At 43.8% G+C, this 20,385-nt stretch overlaps 3 protein-coding genes and 1 long non-coding RNA gene across 15 annotated transcripts in view; 1 reads left to right on the plus strand and 3 right to left on the minus strand.

The window, feature by feature from the left end:
• Positions 1 to 178: 178 nt before the first annotated feature.
• hoxa1a (homeobox A1a) lies at positions 179 to 3,577 on the minus strand. The gene is made up of 2 exons (XM_050034933.1): positions 2,492 to 3,577; positions 179 to 1,967 (listed from the first exon to the last, which is right to left on the minus strand). Exons 1-2 carry the CDS (start codon positions 3,096 to 3,098, stop codon positions 1,600 to 1,602), a joined length of 975 nt encoding a protein of 324 aa, XP_049890890.1. The 5' UTR covers positions 3,099 to 3,577; the 3' UTR covers positions 179 to 1,599.
• Positions 3,578 to 7,806: 4,229 nt separating this feature from the next.
• LOC126384062 (homeobox protein Hox-A2a) lies at positions 7,807 to 10,230 on the minus strand. 2 transcript variants are annotated; one of them, XM_050034932.1, is made up of 3 exons: positions 10,054 to 10,230; positions 9,474 to 9,675; positions 7,807 to 8,886 (listed from the first exon to the last, which is right to left on the minus strand). In XM_050034932.1, exons 2-3 carry the CDS (start codon positions 9,562 to 9,564, stop codon positions 8,156 to 8,158), a joined length of 822 nt encoding a protein of 273 aa, XP_049890889.1. In that variant the 5' UTR covers positions 9,565 to 9,675; positions 10,054 to 10,230; the 3' UTR covers positions 7,807 to 8,155. The 2 variants fall into 2 exon arrangements, with proteins under 2 accessions (XP_049890889.1, XP_049890888.1); XM_050034931.1 differs by having other exon boundaries at positions 9,474 to 10,213.
• Positions 10,231 to 11,453: 1,223 nt separating this feature from the next.
• LOC126384069 (uncharacterized) lies at positions 11,454 to 13,323 on the plus strand. The gene is made up of 2 exons (XR_007569223.1): positions 11,454 to 11,669; positions 12,853 to 13,323. It is a non-coding gene; the product is annotated as an uncharacterized LOC126384069 (long non-coding RNA).
• A 141-nt stretch (positions 13,324 to 13,464) lies between these two features.
• Positions 13,465 to 20,385, minus strand: part of hoxa3a (homeobox A3a) — a 31,314-nt gene continuing 24,393 nt past the window's right edge. For 10 of the 11 annotated variants that reach the window (XM_050034925.1, XM_050034923.1, XM_050034926.1 and 7 more), the window contains 2 exons: positions 17,898 to 18,474; positions 13,465 to 15,058 (listed from right to left, as the gene is read on the minus strand). In XM_050034925.1, coding sequence (XP_049890882.1) covers positions 14,265 to 15,058; positions 17,898 to 18,357 — 1,254 coding nt within the window. In that variant the 5' untranslated portion in view covers positions 18,358 to 18,474 and the 3' untranslated portion in view covers positions 13,465 to 14,264. Of the gene's footprint in view, positions 15,059 to 17,897; positions 18,475 to 18,790; positions 19,347 to 20,385 lie in introns of those variants that run through there. The other variant, XM_050034928.1, reaches the window with a different exon arrangement.

Below are 20,385 nucleotides of genomic sequence, written 5' to 3' on the forward strand. Positions count from 1 at the left end.
GGAGCTAGACAGAGGAAAGGCCTGTGGGGTTCTTTGAAAATGCAAGTAAAATAAAACCAAATGTTCCTCTTTAGAGTCCAATTTAGACACATTTTATCGACAAACATTAATAAATATTGTTTCACTTTTAATGTAAATTAGATTAACAAAAAAAACCCAATGTGAAATGGATTATTGTTTAACAAACCAGGCGTAAATGTAACGGAACCTGAAATAATTGCTCTCAAACTTGTGTAGTTGACTGCGTGACATGCTGTGCTGCAAGTTTTCACTGCTCATCCTGTCATCAGGTGGGGATGATGACACCTCCTTGTGACTTGGGGGAACTGAGGAGTTAACGCTGACAGGGCCAGTGGGGCACCCATCCTTGTCGATAGCCTAACCTCGATGTTTTAATCGATAGAGTTTCTTTTTTGTCCCCTCAATAAGCCGAGTGCTCGATAAGGTTGTCATCACAAATGACGCTGACGTCCGCGCTCTCATCTCCTCCGTGGATAAACATGCCTTTATTATGCCAATAACTCTTTACCCCAGGGACGGGAGCGCGCACGGCCGCATACATTTAGGGACTCTGCGGTGCGTAGAAGAGACACGTGCAGCTTCTCAAACGATGGGAAAATGGACAGAGATTTCCTCTCTTGTCTGTAGAGCTTAGAATAAAGGTCTGATGGGCGGATTCAGGTGGAAGATTTGCTATAAAATCCTCAAAAAGTCTCTTAAATTCTGTCTTTCCCAAGATTCCCCCTCAGCAATGACACAGATGAATGGTTTGTAGAGGTAAACGCACTTTAATACACATGATTGACCCGTAAACGTCTCTCTGGACAAAACATTTTGTATGTGCTCCACTGGATTATATAGATAACAGAGAAAAGCCTGGAACATACGTGGCCTCACACGACCTGTTCCCCAACTGATAAAACTCAGCGCCCCGCTAATAACACATGAAAGCATTATGCATCATGCAAATCTCACACAATAGACATTCAGACGGTCGCGACACACAAACACACAGGCCTTAAACACAGAGGTGACAGTGATTAAGGAGGTAATATATCAATTCACTCTGTAATGACTAATAAACGAGGTCATCTCGTTGATTGTGTGATGCCTAATTGACGACATCCAGTGCAATCATCCTGGCCGTGGCCATTACGCACAACTTTAGCACATTTGAGGTATTTGTTTGTATTTGCTTTGTTTTGTGTGCAGCTGTGTGACTTAACATTGGCAAATTCAGCAGCACTGGTCAGAAGCAGGTGTAAGGAAGGTATCTGGATATCTTTTGCGCCATCAGAGTCGTGGCGTGGCGCGTATTTAACGTCAGAATTTCAAAAGAAAGTGGAGATATTTTAAACCACTGGCCTACAGTTGTTCGACAGCAATGTTATCGTTCTTCTGAACACAATACACAATATAAAACAAATCTATAACTCAGGTGGTCCATATTATTGTTCATGTCCCAAATAGTGCATTAATTCATCCTAAATGTCCACGTATGTCATCCATCAACCAGGACTTTGTCTTTGGTACACTGGGTATGAGCTTTGATATATACAGGCCGCCTATGGCCCAAAGAGGTAAGGAGGCAGTTGGTTCTTAGTTGGAGGAGTAAGGATCAGACACCGTGGAGGATGTGGGAGACGGAGTAGAGGGAGCTGAGATAGACTTCTCTGATGCTGCATCGTCCATTTTCTCTTGTGCGCTCTCCCCCGGGTCTGAGGATGGAGCTTTGGTCGGCAGCAGCCCTTCTTTCTCCCTCTTCTTCTGCTTCATCCTCCGGTTCTGGAACCAGATTTTCACCTGAGTCTCATTCAGCTGAAGCGCGGCCGCGATCTCAACGCGCCGAGCACGGGTCAGGTACTTGTTGAAGTGGAACTCCTTTTCCAGCTCTGTCAGCTGCTTGGTGGTGAAGTTGGTCCGGACCGTGTTCGGCTGACCCCCATAACCATACTCCCCAGACCTGCCTGCAGACGAAGAAACAAATCACTGTGAACTTGGAGAGTTACACTACATGTTCTCTGCTCTCAACACACGAGTTACTGCTTGTGCCCAGAAACAACTTTTACGCATCAAGAAGCAACTTTTACGCAGCAGAAGCAACTTTTTACGCAGCAGTTATTTAATGTCAGCTACTTTGAAATATGCTGTGATACATGTGTTCATATGCTTGGTATAATAGAACACTAAAATATAGCATCTGCTACAGTATAGTACATTAAAATACTTCATTATACAATGAGAGGCATTCCCAGCCCTCTGTCTTTTCCTTTAAGACAGCATTACAAATTATAAAGGTGGCACAGTCAGACAGGAAGTGTCAAATAAAAGGTATAAAATTTTAACTCAATAGCTTGGCTCTAAACGTGCTTATATTCATGTTTGTCCCACACAAAGATATCTCACAACATTGTCTAACATCGCTTGAATGTAAAGACTTTGGATCACTTATAAACCTGTGTTGTTTACAGACATGACACATGGTACCCACCTGTTTTCGGTGGGTTCCTCTTGACCTTCATCCAGTCGAAAGTCTGTGCAGAAGATGCGCCCTCAGACAGAGGTGAACAGCAAGCCTCCAGGTGAGCTGCATGCAGTGGTGACAGCGGGTTTGAGCACCCTGGAAAAGGGGCTGCTTGCTCGTGCCCGCCGCCATAGGCAGCATGGGCATACTGCAGTTGACCCAGGGGGGCGGCACTGTAACCTTGGCGATGCTGAGAGACCATGGAGGAGGAAATGTTACCCGAGTACATCAGTGGGCCGCACTGGGGGAATCCCGCTGTGGAGTCTACTTCCTGGTTGAGGGCGTAATGGTTATACGTAGCACAGAAACTTTGGGGTCCATAGCTGGAGCTGCAGGCCGGATGGGCCCCATAGGCGAGACCCAGAGAGCTAGCAGGAGATTGGTATGACCCCGGCTGGTGAGGGACGCCGTCCGGAGAAGCCCTGCTCCCCATGAAGCGGTCATCCGTCCCGCAGTTGTTGACAGTAACCGCGCAGGACTGGAAAGTTGTAATCCCGTGGTCCGAGTGGAAAGCCCTGACAGAGCATGAGCCTCCTTCACCGCTCATCACTGAGTAGTCTAAGAAGCTGCTCATTGTAGCATTGTTCTGCCTGGGCCGAGGGACCGTCCGCTCTACAGACACCCTCTGATCTAGTCCTCTCTCCCCTCTTACCCCGAGTGACCGTGCCAACCTTTACCTATACGCTGTCCTTATCAGAGGAGGGAGGGGGGCGCACGGGCCGATATCAATGAACGGGTGTTATCACGTGGGCCCGGGTCAGCCAGTGAGGTACTTGTCCTTATCCCCTTAGCCGGTGACAGATTGGTGTTTGAGTGGCTATTTAAATTCCAGGCGCTCGTCGATCAAGGTGACGCGCGTCGCCACTAATGTATTGGCCGAGCAAACAATGAGCTGGGAGGCAGACGGCGGTGGACAGCTCCGGGGTCGCATGAAGAGCGGGGAACGGCAAATACGGCATCTTCTAACTCTTGCTGTGCGCTCTCCCGCCCGGGGAAAGATTAACGTTTCACCCCCTGCAACCTCTCCACGTGGACGACCTAGCACCCTGACCTCAGGTACGGTATTTTTGGAATAGAGAGGAGAATAGGTGTGTGTGTGTGTGTGTGTGTGTGTGTGTGTGTGTGTGTGTGTGTGTGTGTGTGTGTGCGTGTGTGCGTGTTGGTGCGTACATGCTCGCAGGCTGTTTGTGCGTGTGCCCTCCGTGCGTGTCTGTATCCGCCCGCGCGTAACAGCCGTGATGTCATATGTATAATGGTGTCATTCTCTCCTGGATGGATGGATAGCTCAGTGCGTGTGTGCCACTGCCACAGGCTATGTGGGCTATCAGTGTCCCATTCCAATGCGAAGTGTTTCACGCTTTAACACTGTGAGGGATTTGCTCAGCAAATATTTTCACAGTGTGACAGTGAGGGAGAGGCAGGAAGGCTTCACTCCTGACACAAGCAAAAAGTACTCCAGTTTGGTCAAAGAGAGCTTAATAACTTTGTTCCCCAGCAAGGTCACATTAGAGATGTTTGGCTGCTTTTCAGCACTTGCTTGGAGGTCACAGGTGATGTAACGACAAGAAAACCTATTAAACATTAAGATGATGTAGTATTAATTTTTTCTCTCCCAGGGTCACGGGGTCTGCTATCTGCTCTGATTTCACTCCCACATGTATTCATTATGCATGTATAGTGATCAAATGATCTGATAATGCGAGGCCCGTCGTGGAGCTAATGCGCCCATATAGCCCGAGGTGCGACTGTGGGCTGATTATCCTGTTAAGTTCATCAAATAAAGCTGTTGCTTTATTGCTTGAAATTAATGGCCACGAAAAGCTGCGCTGGAAGAAAAGGCAGAGCAGGGGGAGAGTGTGCGTGGGAGAGCTGCGGTGGAGCGACAGCAGAGTGCAGAGCCAACCAACCTCTCACTGAGGAAGGAAAAGAAAGGGGAGGGGAGGAAGAGAGGATCACATGGTGGGATGAGCGCCCCCGCTGGCCATAGGTGGTCAAACACCCAAAATACTTTTCAGTGTTTAAAATGTGTATATGAGTGTGTATATGTATGGTGACGATAGATAGATAGATAGATAGATAGATAGATAGATAGATAGATAGATAGATAGATAGATAGATGCAGTGGCGGCAAGTAACTAAGTACAATTTGAGGTGGTGGTGGTGGAAAGTAACTAAGTACACTTTGAGGCGGTGGTGCAAAGTAACTAAGTACAATTTTGAGTTACTTGTAGGCTACTTTACTTAGATGTACTTTGGTTAGTGTTGGAAAGGTTACTTTTGTATGTAATAGATCACAGATTACCAGTTACCCTGTTAAAATGTAATACATAATGTAACTATTTCAATTACTTCATCAAAGTAATGTAACTAATTACATTTGATTGATTGATTACAAATTCTTTAAACTGGGCAAAGCTGAAACATGTCCAGAAATAGGCTCTGCCAAAAGAAGGCATTGCCGCAAGGTGTAAAGATGCATATAAACTTTTTACCGAGAAGAATATATTCAGATGTAACCCCTTTATAATCACCAAAATTTTGATTAGTAACTGTAATTTGATTACATTTTTTCTTAGTAACTGTAACTGAATACAATTACCTTTACTCCCCAGAACTGCGTATGATGACTCGTCAGATTTAGATTGTACACAAACAACTAGTGATAAGTTAATAAAATGATACACTGTAAAAAAAAAAAAAGTTAAACCAACCATCTGTATGTTAAGAGGTTAGATTTACCACCACCTCCACCTGCTTACATGTTATCGGGAATAATAAATTAAAGATCTAATAAACTGATATGTGATATAACAATATAACACTTACGGGGGGATTGTACCGTTATGTACTTCTCTAAAGGGTGGGAATCACCTGGCAAGGACATGATATTATCACGATACTGAAGTCACGATACAATATTATTGTGATATATGAAGGTTATTTTTTCAATATTCTGAGAATTGCATTATTGCAATTTATTGCCTTCAACTGCAAATAATGTCACCAAAGAAAAACTTTGTCAGCATCAGTTTTTATAAAGCAATTGACTTCATTTTCTAGTAGGCTACTAAAGGTTTAATTTGTGTTGCAATATTAATGATTTATATAATTGAAAAAAAAAAAACTTGGCAGTTTGTATCCATATGATATTGCCAGCAAAATGTCATGATACCTTACTGTATCAATATCCCCCCTATAGCTTCAGTAAAATTTCAGATATGGCTTGTCCTTGTCATGGAGTGTTACAGTGTGGTGCTGCTACTTTTACTTAAGTAAATGATCTGAATACTTGGCCCACTGCTGCTTTAAGATTTACAAGTAAATGAGATTAAATATTAGGGGTGAATGGGTGGTAAGACCATACAGCATAGTATCGAACACTCAGCATATTGTATCGCACAAAATATTGTATCATGACTTAAGTCTTTTGATAATATGGTATCCTGGGGCTTCTGATGATTCCCTCCTCTATTAAATTTAAGTAGCCTAATGAAAATCGACATGGCCATCCTTACACATGTGATCCTAAAAGTTTGCAGCTGTTTTAATCAAGCTCAAAAAAAAATGTGAGGAGGTGATGCAAACTTCCACAAGTGAAAAAAAGCGCAGTGGGGTCAATACGTCCCCCCGCCCCTCCTCTCTCCTCTCTGTCTTCCCAGCTGCCTCTGCAACAGGAGAGAGTGGGCGCAGTGGATCCTGCCTTGTCTGCCTGTATGTGGAAACTTCAGCCAGGCCTTGGAGCTTTCTTGGCTCTTTGTGTGAAACACATGTGCGCAGAAAAGGCGCGCTGTCTCGGAATGATTTGGTTATACTGGCCCTGTGGTTAGTCACTGGTCGCTTGAGTGCAGGAGTGTAGAGGATCTGCACCCCCACATACCCCCCTCCCTAAACACACACTCACATTGACACACACACACACACCAGTTACCCAGTAGGCTAATATTCAGCCAGTCGATTGGCTTCTTATGGCTTCCAGATTGTTCGATAACCCGCCGCTGAACGCTCGAGTTTATGAATTTCGCACATGTAGATGAGTTTGTGAATCGATCATTGCAGGCCGGCGTCGCAACCGGTGGTTGTTTTTGCTTGTTTCATACACAGGGCTGTTAAAGTGGAATAACCTATTGAGTCAATCTGTGCATGAGCTAATAACTGATTCCTATAAGTCAACCCAAGTGCAATACAATAGAGCAAGACCAGTCATAATCCCTATATTGAACTGCAACACTTCAGAACAGAACTGCTCCAATAATGTTGTAAAATCCCCCCAAAAGCAGAAACTCTGCTGATAAAGTAAGCCAGATATTGCATAATGATCCTCTCTGCGCTGCTATTCTTAGTAAATTTATGCCTGATAAATTACATCTAGTCCAGAAGGAGTCTGTTTTGAGTTTGGGCTACTTTTAACACACGGGGAAAGAGTGCAGCCTCATAACCCTAAGCAGCCTGCTACTGCTGCATGCTGCCGCTGTCCCCGAGCCAGAGCCGTGTTTAAACAAGCTATAAAAATGAATTATTACCAAACGCATGCACTCAGCCCCCTTTTAGCACAGGAATTGGGGAGTCCCGTATGAAAATGTAAGTGGGGTTTTATTTGTGCACATTACGCCACAATTGGTCTCCTTAATGTCCGTCTCATTCATGCCACGGAGTGATTTATGAGCTCCTGAAGGCAAACATGGCTCGGGTATTTGCCTGCAACATGCACACAATGTTAAGAGCCCTGTCATGCTAAGATCCGTTGCTGGCGTGTTTGCTTTTACTCTCCACAGTATGAAGTCTGAAGGTGAAAATAAAAATAATCTGCATTAGGGTTTCTGTGGACAGCATGAAATATTGCCAGCATGTCTGTGTAAATCTAAAAGAAAATCAGCAAAACAAACGCTGCTATTTTGCACCAATAATTAGTTAACACACTGCTAATTTGCAGATGTTTAAACGTAATTTCCTACATTGAAAAAAGTTATCAACAAAGTTTTAAATTAAAAAACTGCATTTTAATTAATTCTATAAAAAGACAGACGCCTTATATTTTACTTAACTATTTGAAACTATCTGCATTATGTTGAAATTAAATTCTACAATAAAAGTTCAATCATGTGTTTGCCTTCACAGCTCAACGCGGACTATTTATATCCATCGCCAACCTGTTGTTTAATTTGCATAATGCGTCTATTTTTTATGCCCTACTTTCTTTATTTTGCATATTTTCTACGTGAATAATTCAAGCACAAATACCCAGTCAGTAAATAGAAAAAGAAACGACTCAAAACACCAGAAAGAAAGGATTGTAGGAAGTTAATTGTATTCTAACAAAAATATCCAAGACATTGGAAGCTATACAAAAATAAAACGACCAGGTTCCATAGGCCTAATATTGTATAACTATTCACATACACTCATAATTTCCATTCCAAGAGATCAATTTGTTATGGCAATTACAAGCCACGTTTAGAGTAGAGCTATTTCAGTGATTTCATTTCATCCTTACCTTGTATTAATCGTCAAGTCAAATATCAACAGAATAAATGTGCCGAATATACAAATAACATCAGAGTTAAAACCATCGTAGCCTGATATTAATTGTCCCGAGAGAGGGGGAAAAAAGAAAGGTATTGTGATTGATTTCAGTTAATAGTTCAGATGCTGCAGGTCGATTGTAGTTAGAGACTCCGAGAAAAAATAGAAACTGTCCGTAGAAATGTCCACGGGGCTGTCCAGAGACTCTGACAAGCTCGGCGAGGCTGCATCGGAGAGCTGTAGGCAGGAATCCGAGGAGAAAGGTTGAAAATCGTGTATAGAAACATCCAGGGCCGGGGGACTGTCGCCATTGTCCGGGCCAGATGCCGAGCCTGGGCCCATTGTTGACATGCAGCCCGGAACAGTGGGTGACGGGTTGGGAAAATGTTTCAGATTTTTGTCATTGCTGTTCAGCGGCGCAGCAGCAAAGCTCATGGACTCGCTATTGTGGAGCTGCTGAGTGGAGCTTAGAGAGTTGTTCTGAAAGGAGCAGGTATCTCTCTCCAGCAGGGCCCCGCTCCGCTCGTACAGGGGGGCCTCGTCCTCCTCGTCGCTCTGGATGCCGTCCTCGGCGCCCGGCCCTTTCCCCTCCCCGTTGTGGTTCTCCTTGCTCTGGGTCTGCCGCTTGTGCTTCATGCGCCGGTTCTGGAACCAGACTTTCACCTGCCTCTCGGTCAGGTCCAGCAGGGCCGCTATTTCCACCCTCCTCGGCCGGCACAGATACTTGTTGAAGTGGAACTCCTTCTCCAGCTCCAGCAGCTGTGTGTTGGTGTACGCTGTCCTCAGCCGACGGGAGCCCCCTCCTCCTCCTCCTCCGCCGCTCTCCACAATCTCAGGCGAGCCTGGAAAATAAGCATCACGGTAGCATTGGGATTAAAAACGCAGGACACAACAGTTACATAACCCCGCTGCCCGTGAATCAAACATTATGGCTCTCACAAACCACTAGAGAGTGGCTTACAACACGCTGCAGCAAAATGGCCGCTGGAGCTACTGACCCAAGCTTATAGCCTGTGCACCTTTTATCCAGAAATCATTACAGCATATCATCAGATTGTTTAACACATAAAATAACGTGCAGCGTGAGCGTGAAGCAAACACAGTGCACTATAAAAGCAGTGAGGTCCAGGCTGGTGTGGGATACTAATGAATGCTCCAGCTGCCCTCCTCGGCAACGGCACTCCATCACTCTTCATTACTGTCACACATCAAAACTCTGCTACGGCTAGGGGAATAAATCATCTTACATCACCAAACTTTACCCAAACTTTTTTTTTCTTGCTTCATACACAATCACAGCAAAGCAATAGCCATAAATCTTTCACAATAAAACGTCTCTAGCCCATTTGTTTTTTTAAGGAAAGGCCTGAGCTCCAGTTTAGCAACAGATAGCAAACACTTCCGCAGTAAGTGTTTTAAAATCACCCACCTTTTGGAGAAAAGCACACGGGTCCATTGGAGATGGTGGTAGCGGTGGAGGTCGGCAGGTGGTTCCTCTTGGAGGCTTTCTTCTCCCGCATCCAGGGGTACTCCGGGGGTAAGGAGGCGGTGGGCAGCGGGCTGCATCCGTCGGGGCTGTGTCTGGGCCGGCCGTGCCGCGGATGGCTGCCCGGATTCAGGCTGGGAATGGTCTGCTCAAAGGGAGGAGGAATCAGTGTCGGGCGTGAAAGCGTCGAGCTCTTGATTGATGAACTTTGAAATGAATCAGCGACAGGGGGGAAAGATGTCAGGCACTCAGCAAGCGACGGCTGACTATTGATAAAACCGCTCTCTCGCTCGAATTCGTAATTCATCTCCGCTCCCTGAGAGCCGAGGAAAGTTTGCACGCGTATTTTTATAAATGTTGCGGCTCAGTGAGGACGAGAAAGAAAAAATCATTAAAAAAATCTCCTGGTGGTGTTTTTTTCTATATCACTGATTACGGCCGTATGGGGACCGAGCTACTATTAAACTATTGAATTCATGGAGACAAGGTTGAAATTGGACCGAATTGCCTGTCACATGATTACCTCTGCCCAATGACAATTTGGGGTTTAATCAAAAGGAGCCACTGTCTGCCTGATTGATCCAAAAACTCTGATGAAGAACGCCTCGCTCAGCTGGGGGACGACTGTTTTTATTTACATCTTTGTCCGCTCAGTTTATCCTCCTCTCGCCCCTCCAGTCCAGTCCACTAAGCTACAAAATGTGTTTTTTAAGAATGGCTGACGCTCACTATTACAGGGAAGGAGCCCAGCCTAGGGTGCGCGGATTCGTGCACTCCTCTTTCTCGTATTGTTTGAGGATGTCAGTCGAGAACGCCCCCCACCTCACACACACACACACAGACACACAGACACACAGACACACACACACACATTTCACGCCAGTAGCTATTCATATAGGCGAGAGTCAGGCTCCTGAGGTGAAAAAAACATACCCAAAAAACTGATATTGAGACTTCTCGACAGAAACAAACCCCAACAATCCAGTCTGCTCAGTGAGTGTGGACTCCAGAGTAGATGTGATTCTTCAAAGATGCATAATAATGAAATATGCAGTGCATCCATTGACATGTGTTGCAATAAAAAGCCCATCCATTAAGTTAATACTGACGGATATGACACGTTACGACCATTTCTTCCAATAACAGCTGTTGTAAAATTTACAGTTCAGGTCCAGGAGCTTGTAAAAAGATACGCACGCATGTATGCATGCATGTGCACTCACAGGCATTGCTGTAATATAGGCCATTTATGTAGCATTTATAGATATGATTTTAAAGCACAAAGGTTTTTCGTTTATTCCACAAAAGGTCGATTTTAAAACGAGGTCATGCGCGTTCATGTGCGTGCACAAACCCATAAACGTCAGGTTAAACACACAGGAGCCCTTTCTTTCCTTTGTGATTGGTTATAGTCACATTTTTCAATAACCAAAAGCTGCCACAGTTGTTACCATATTTTATATATTGTCATAATATTTAGAATGTCCATGTTAAGAGTGGGAAACCACAAGGTTAGAGCAGGGTTTACTGGGAGGACAGCAGCTGCAATGCAAAGGAAGGCATCTCACTGTATTTCCAGTATCAATTCTACCTGACATTGCAATGAAGCAAACACCATCGACCATTCACAATGAATCCATTTGCAGCGATATTATGTAAATGGAATTGTTATTGAATGGCGCTTCCCTGCAGTGTTTGGTTTTATAGCCCTTCCAGAATAATCTGTAAAAGCCACATTTGGGATGTTTTTCGTCAAGCAGTACATGTTGGATTTTCATTCAAAGAAAAAAAAATTATGGCTTGGTGAGTAAGAGAGAGGAAGAAGAGAAGTGGTAGGCCTCTCTCAGTTTGTTGCTTATATACCAAACAAAGAGTCCTGGAAGCCTGCGCGCGATCAATCTTACTCGCCAAAAGGTCTGACAGCTCGGTGCCCTCACAACACATTTAAGGCTTCTAACTCTCCCCCGGATCAAATGCAGCCAGGAAGCGGCGAGAAACACTGGCCACTCAGATTAGAACCAGTTTCTGCTCGCAGTTGTAGCCGAGCTGTCGCTGGAGGGATGTTTTAAAAGATAAATAAGAACCCAGCTACACAAGATGCCACCATTTCCTTTCTGAGGAGGCGACAATGCGCCAACGGTGAGTAGGGCGAAGCAGCTTCTCCACCTGGCTTTTATCTCTGAATTGTGAATGCATTTACACAAAGACATGTATTTTCGTTTTTTGGTGTAGGATTGTGAGCAGATCAGACCGCGTGGTGAAGGACAGTGTTGCTAGGGGAAGAGATGGATGGCTTTTTTTTTCCTTTTTTTGGAATTACGCACAGGCTTTGTGTGCAAGGAAAGGAGTGGGTGGCGGCATTTAGTGGACCCCAGCTTGTCCTACACACTTGTCTTTACAGCAGGATTGATTTAGGAGCACTTTCCCACGGATGGAAACGCAATGAAAGAAATACAAATCTTCTGTTTCAGTTACACCGTTATTTATGTGCTACCTGTGTATGGCGCATATGGGTCAAATCAGTGTCTTGCTGTGTGTGCGTGTGCATGTGTGCGCGTGTATTTGTCAGCGTGTGTGTGTGTGTGTGTCTGTGTTGGATGCAGAAATACTCAGTGCATCAGCTTTTTTTTTTTTTTTTTTTTTTTTAAGTGTGACACACCATGGTTCAATTGTTCTAGGTTTCCCTGCTAACCATATGTCAGGGCTGGTAATGTTCATGCCCTCTTATATCAATCACATTGGGCTCATAAATGATTTCTGGGTGCAAAATCAGTGAGGACAAATAACAGAAAGGCGTAACATAATCACAAAGAGTAAACATTGTACAAAAAGGTTTGGGTGATTTGATAAGAAAGTTGAAAATTATTTGCATTTTTTTTTAAAAAGAAAAATCTTTGCATTTTCCTCCTGAAATAAAAAAGATTTCTAAAACAATCGAAGCATTTTAGCTCCATGTGTGCAGGTATTTTTTTATATATTTTTAAATTTAGCAATGCAAGGAAATTATTGCAGACAAAAGGAAATTCATTTTTTAAAAATAGGATCAAGCCCTTCATTTAAAAAAAATACACAAAGAAATCCACTGCATTTTTGAGCCTCCCACTGATAATTTGCTTTGCAGTAACCATCCACGCAGCCGAGGCTTCATCGCGTTGAACTGGCTTTAACGCTGCCATCTGCAAATCTGTAATATAACGAGACAAATAAGCCCCGTTACGATTCTACTTCAACCTGCATCCTCTCTGGCTGCGTTTGACTGACTGAACATATCAGGGAATTATTTTTCAAAGGATTTCTCATTTAGCTTGTTGTCTCTTTGCAGAGTCTCCAGAAGGGCCCGGGTGACATTTTTATTATTATGGATGTGCCCACGCAGATGAGAGGAGGGGAGAAGGCCACCCGAGAGTTTTCTTCACGTCGAATCAAGAGGAAGGGAGAAAGAAACATACAGCTTTTATTCAGTATTTGAGTTTATCTGCAGCCCCATTTTGTAATTGAATATTGAATATGGTCACTGGTTTCACATTATTTTGTATGCCTGAATATTATACGAATATATAGATTTACCAATTATCACACACGGTTTATTATTTTACCAATTGTCTATAAATGTATTTTTCATTTATTTTGTTATCCACTCTGGAATTTTATACCGTCATGAAATATATAACACCAGTAACAATAATTAATTCGATTTTTATATTATTATTTTTATTTTTGTATTTATTTTTGTGATCATATGAAATGTTTTTATGTGTGTCTAAATTAAAACTACAAGCTCTGCTGCAATTATATTTCAATTCTTTTATTTATTTCTTCGAACTGGAGCAGCGTGGAATGTATGACATCGAAAAAAGAAAATTGATGATGTCTGTTTCTTTTTTTTTTCTTCAACAAAGAAACTGCAAATGTGTCCTTCTTTCCACCCTTATTGCATGACTGATTGATTTTACATTCGCTGAGAAAATAAAACACCTCCTCGAAGAATAAGAAGAAGAAGAAAAATGGAAACATAGCCTATAATAGCAACATGGTGTGCTGCTGCTGCTGCTGAGGAGCTTGTGCAGACTACATGTATGGGCTGGAAAAGGGCCGAGACGCTAATTTTCCACCAACCTTGTCCCCCACACAAAGATCGCAGAGGTGTCAAATAATACTAAAGGACTCTTTTATCTTAACACCGAACAAAATAAATAACATTTGAAAGTCCAATAGAACAACACAAAGCAAGGGAGGTTGCGTGTAAGCGCATGACCCTTGTTTCTGAAAATGTATTTCCCTCATAATCCCAACTCGTGGCTCTTGAAGGATCCTTTCACAAGTGCAACAAAATGCAAAACACAATTCTTCAACTGCGGATAAATAAAAGACGGACAAATTCACATTAAAAATGAATAACATATGTTCATAATACCCTGTTTGAGTTTCGATTTTAAAACAAGATTAAAAAAAAAAAGATTAAATAGGCCTATGCATATACTGTGCCCCCCTCCCTCCCACTCTAGACGTCCTACAGCCCAGATAAAGGTCTTTGTGAGACAATGACACGAGCAAATAGAGAAAAATTCAAGCAAGTTGTGATTATTTATCCTACGCTACTTCACACATCAAACTATAGAAAACATAAACAAAGGCAGAGAGAAGGTGGAAGCCGTGAGGAGGCGCGGAAACAAAGCAGTAATGTGTCTGGAGGTGGATAACACAATGGGCGGAGTGATCCGGGGAGCGCCACCGCTACAGATGCGTCAGCTTGGGCGCTTCCTGGATTCTTCCCTGAGAGTAGTGCGGCGTTAGGTCTGTGTACGTCGGTGTCGGATCACACACTCCGTGATGCTGACTGTTGCCCATTGTGATTGCTCCATTGTAGTCCATGTTTGCGGACGGCGGGTGCGGGAGGTGGGTCAGACCGAAAACTGAGGTCCCAGAACTGGGCATTGAGTCGATGTAACCTCCGCCGACATAAACGGGGCTGCCCTGCATGTGAGTCCCGTAGTTGCCATTGCCTTGGAGAGGATGCGCGTCATACTCGGGCGTGGCCGAGTCGGTCCCGGGATACCTCTTCTGGGAGGGCGGGCAGTTGTTGAGGGAGCTGTTCAAAGGAGGGGGATATGACGTGGCCATGCCGTATGCATTTTGATGAGGTTTATTGTAAGACGTCGGCGACTGGGATTCATAAGGTACACTGTTTACAAGAGAATGCATAGAGTTGAGGTAGCCTCCACCACCGCCACCACCACCGGAGGCCGGGCCCACGGGACTCCGAGGGGACTGTCCGCCAGGGGAGGGCATCATTCCAACACCTTTCTGATCCTTCTTGTATTTCATCCTGCGGTTCTGGAACCAGATTTTGATCTGTCTCTCGGTGAGGTTGAGCAGGTTGGCCATCTCCACCCTCCGGGGTCTGCAGAGGTACCGGTTAAAGTGGAACTCCTTCTCTAGCTCCACTAGCTGGGCGCTGGTGTAGGCTGTCCGGGCCCTCTTCGATGCTGCTGACCCCGGAGGACTCTTGTCTCCGGGGCAACTCTCCACTGTCAGGGAGGAGGAGAGGAGGGTGTCAATCAGTAATCCATTACAGACAGAGAGAGAGAGAGAGGTACAGAGGCAGGAGACAGGAGAGTGAGAGTGAAACCAGCTGACAACACGCACACAGCTGATAACAGAACTTTCAACCATCAATAGGGGTCGGTTTACTAGATAAATATGCCATGCTCCAGTGCTTAAATAGGGATTTCATCGTTGGCTCTTTCTCTCTCTCCAACGCCTCCCTCTTCAGGTGCGCGTGTGTGTGCGCGCGCCCTTGTGTGCTGCAAACGTCTCAACATTTTTGATAAATCCTTACTGCAAAGCACAAGGGTTATAACAAGGGCTCCATAAGACAATTAACAGATCAGTGCATGGGCAGTGTGTCTGTGTGCACGCTACACTAGCTGCACAGACAAAAAAATGCAGCTGAAGAATAGTAGGTCAATACCTGATATGGAACCAGGTAACCTCAGATTTCCTACCAAAACATTTTGACCCCCATCTTCCCCCGTACTCACAGAATAGCACACGCGTAATGCAAACACAAGCATTATGTATTCCTCGGGGTGTATAAAGCAGCTCGCCCTGCCCTCTCTGATAAGCCTCCCCCTCTAAGAGGCTGGAACTTGGCTGCAGAATAGCAAGGTGTTGGTCTACTCGCCGCTGTGGCAGGCGGCCAACACTTAATAAATTTCACTACCTGTCGCCCAAACGTGGAGCAAAAGGAATGCAGCATGACATAACCTGACCTATGAGGTTATTACAGAGATGAAAGAGAAGGTAACAGGAGGAATATCCACATATGTATGGCAACCACGTGTGATAAGGATTATTATTGTATGAAGAGCATACTTATGAATTCATCTTTAAAAGGCTAGTTAGCTCGATTTTATAAAACACTGATTTGAGAAAACTGTTACGTGCAGCACTATTGATCTCTGTCCGGCGTACGTGCGTAAAACGCGCGTAAAAGGCTTTTCATAAGTGTAAGCACCTCAACGTGTTGTTAGAATTAATGAATACCCCTTCCCAAACATAAATCACGATGAGGGCGAAACACTGCTTTGCATTTTAAACTCTTACCTCAGAAGAGTATATATAACTTAATTAGAAAATTGCCCAAATGTTACAACATGAGATGGCCACCGGAAGGTAAGCATCTCTGAATTTTTAGATTGGGGTTAATGAGGAGAACCCAACTAAACACCCCACCCTGACCCACCAAGTTTTTCTCAAATAAAAACAGCAGGATCTGGCTTGCGTATGTGCGTAAAGCGTGTGTAAAAGACTTTTCATGAATGTTAGCACGATAAGTTGTTTAAAAAGAACCCTGTAACATAACACATTTGTAACATAAATCACAAGGAGTGTCACACTACTTTGAATTTGAGCTCTTGCTGTGACTATGTATAGCGTTATTAGAAACTGACCCACTTTTTTTTTTTTTTTTTACAAAATGTAAAGATCATTGGAAGATTAGCATCTCTGCATTTTTAAGTTAGCTTTATGCAACTTAACGCCCAAAACACACTAACTCACAAAGCTTCCCTCTAAATAACCAGCAGGATCTAGATTTCGCACGTGCGTAAAATGTGCGTAATACGTGCGTAATACGTGCGTAAAAGCGTTCCTATACATGTTAGCACGTCAATGTGTTGTTAGAAACGAAAACAAAACAATTTCCAAACAGAAATTATTTTTGGATTGAATGAAAGACCTTATCTTGCTTTATATTTTCAACCTTTACCGTAGGAATCTTACCCATTTAACTTACAACACATAAGGCCATTGAAAAATGAGTGTCTCTTACATTGAATCAACTTGAGTTGAGTCCATATAAATAAAGACCCCCCCAAATCCAAACTCCCCAACATGACCTTCCAAGTCCTCCTTTCATCAAAACAGCAGGATCTGGCTTGTGTACATGTATAAAATATACCCAAAAGGGTAGTTTACGTGTTATTAAAAAAACTTTTTAAACATAAATCAAAATGAAGCCACATAACGTTTCTTACTGTCGAATAACACCTGCATCTTACTTGAAATAATATCCACATATCTACCTAATAAGACTGCCATGGGAAGATGAGAATCTCTGAATTTTAAAGTTTGCTCTATGTAAATAAACACCCCCTGAAACACAACCCACCCACTCTGACCCAAGTTTCCCTCTAATCAGAACAGCAGGACAGACTGAAACAACTGTTGTGCGTGTTTGTTTGTTGTCTCTCCAGGGAACATTATGTGATCAGTGGAGATGCGTGTTTACAGTAGGGACAGGTCAGCTGCAGGGCACAGGGACAACAAATGGTGGAGACTACTTCAACTGTTAAGCCACATAACTCTTCTAGAGTCTATAACCTTATATTGTTATTTATAGTATATAATGTGTGGGGTATCATTTTGGAGAATTTCCAAGATGTCACTTAATCATTTCAGGATACAATAAAAGTAACACTTTCACATATACTCTGACTGAAGAGGTGTTGATTAAACTCTGTGGTCATATTTTGGCTGTAGTTCTTGAATAACTTTAGGGTCCAAAGAGGGAACAAAATATATACATAAAATGCCATGTAATACCACAAACCACTGACTTCACTGACCTGAAAACGATACAGTAAAATCAACACCTTTTTGACGCTGGCACAGAAAAAAACGGGAACATTTTAACCCTCACAGGGTTGCGGTTTGCCCCCCCCCCCCCCTCCCTCCTATCCCCTTACCTTACCACCCACCCACACCCCCTATGTATTGTGTCCTCCCTCAACAAAACTTATTTAACTTTCTGGTCAGAGGCTATCAAGTTATGTGTTAACAGCAGCAGTGTTTTGTTGAAAGTACCTGAACTGGAGCTACTGGTGGGTTTCTGCTTGGTGTTCTGACGTGATTCCTTCATCCAGGGGAAGATGTGTTTGCGAGTTGCAGAGGTCGGCGAGCCGTTCTTGGCACTGGGCTGGTTGGACCCGTTGCTTGTGTTTTGGCTGATAGCACCGGGGGATTGTGAGGGAGGGGGTGGGCCTGACACTGGCACCTGCGGTTGATTGCTTTCGGGATGAACCTTGGACTGCGCCGCCTGAATGGCTGTGGTCCTGTCGCAGCTCTCCGCCATCTCCCCCGGCTTCTGCAGAGCCACGGAGCCGTCAGGAGACTGCAGGGAGCAGGCAGGTCGATGGTACTCACTTTCCACATGAGAGGCCCGGGGATATTGGACCTGATTGGCATCATAACTGAAGCCATTTGCGCTTTGATATGGGTAGCCACTGTAAATTGCGGAGCTGTCGTAGTAGGTTGCCTTTTGCATCTCGCCGTTTCCCAATATTTATTTCAGAAACTGACAGGGTCTTGACACCCTTGTAGAATAACATTGGCACCCCGTGGTCACGTGACGCCTCTCCGCCAATGGCCTCCTCGGGTGAACCTAGGGTTACAAGAAGCACTGTGAGGAGAAGAAATGGTGGCGATCCATCTTACTTTTCAATGCAGGCCTGACACAAGAGACTATGGAAGCAAGATAGGGCCAACAGTTCTGTAGACTATTACCGTTTACCTTATGGCTTACACAGGGCACAAAGGCACGCACTAACCTTGTATTACCATCTGTGCCAAACCACATCAAAACAAAAACCTTTTCAAAAGCATTTCAGATTGCCAAATCAATTTTTAGACCTAACAAGAAACTGCGTGACATTTTAAACCATTGGGCTTATTAACAATGAAACTAAATATAGAGTTACCTTTTAGACAAAATGCTGTAGGTGGAAAAAAGGGGCTGTGGGGAAATCTTATTAACGAGTAACCACACAGGAAAATAATATTTTTGTTATATTGTTATTCTACCAACAGGGCTGTCAACAGTATATCTAATTTCCTATGTAGCAGGTGAAAGCATGCCGTGTGGTCCACAAACTTTAAACCCATTTTTGTTTTACACTGTGAGTAACAGGATAGAACTCAATGAGCTGCGTTTCTGCGGCCACCTGACGCAAAGCATAAACAACCGCATTCTCTTCCTTTTCTTTCTTTTTTCTTTGCATGCTGCAAGATAAATGGAAGGGCCACGAGGAAACCTGAAAAACCGGGCGGGCATCCGTGCATCTCCATGACCACGGTGTGAACTTTTCCTAGCAGGGCCATAATAATGGTTGCTGTCGGTGCTGTCTGCGCGGCGGCCCGTCGCGGTGATATATGGGGGTCAGTGGGCCGGGACGGCCTGCTCGGAATGAGCGGCCCGGTGAGCAGCCAAGCCCGGTACTCAGGCGGACAGAAACCCGGCATGGCACAGCTAGAGCCTGCTGCTAAACCACCATAATTCACGCAGGTAACCATGGGGATCAGCCTCTGAAAGATTATTGGGGGAACTATAAACCATAATAGACACAGATCCACGGGTCATCATCGGGAAATCTTTCATAATGTGGCATCACTAATGAAATAGTGGAATGCTTAATGGGGACTCCCGGTGTTTTAGAGATTGCCATTAAAATTAGCAAAGTGCAATGGATAATAATAATAATAATAATAATAAATACTTTTAATTAAAAGCTAGTGATTTTCAGTACAAATAAACTGTAAAACCAGCCCATCCATTTACTATTTGGTTATTAAATCATGCAGTTCTTTTGTCTGCACTCCAGATTTAACCACTGCAGTCGCTCCAATCAAGGAAGCTGATAATTTGGACACTAAATGAAATAAATAAGAACTAAATAAAATCAAAAAATATTTGCTTGCAACCCTAATTTCAAATTTCAACTGCTGACGCTAACAGGCCCTGATGGTGTTATGTGTCTGATGGTAAATATAATCCCAACATTTATTTTGTTAATGTAGGCTGCAATAAAAATATTACTTGTTAATTTCATGATCCGTAGGTATGGATAGGTTTAGTATAGTCTCGGAGAAAACGTATAGCTAGAATGCATTTTTATAAAATGAACGCAAATAAATGAAAAGGAAAATGTCGAGCAACTGTTTGTGCAGCCGTGCAGAGCAAATCAGTCTAAAATGAGCCCTAAACTCGCCCTTAACGCAGCTAAACCGCAGAGTGAAAGAAGGTGTCTTCGCTGTATCTGCACTCACGATGACCTGGAAAAGATATCAGAAAGCTTTGTGGTGTGTATCTCCAGGCGAGCCATTGCGATAGTCATAAAAGACAGAGAAAGAGAGACAAATGACAGACTTTGTGCGCAGCCCTCTCTGCTCCACGTTAGAGAAATCTGGCTGCCTGACTGTGTGTGTGAACTCTTCCTGAACCGAGATCTAAGTCATACGGTGATAAATCACCGCGCGACACACAAACTCCGCCATTTACAACCGAGGGGAGCCTATT

This window comes from Epinephelus moara, chromosome 22 (genome assembly GCF_006386435.1).
Source record: "Epinephelus moara isolate mb chromosome 22, YSFRI_EMoa_1.0, whole genome shotgun sequence".
Lineage (NCBI taxonomy): Eukaryota > Metazoa > Chordata > Actinopteri > Perciformes > Serranidae > Epinephelus > Epinephelus moara.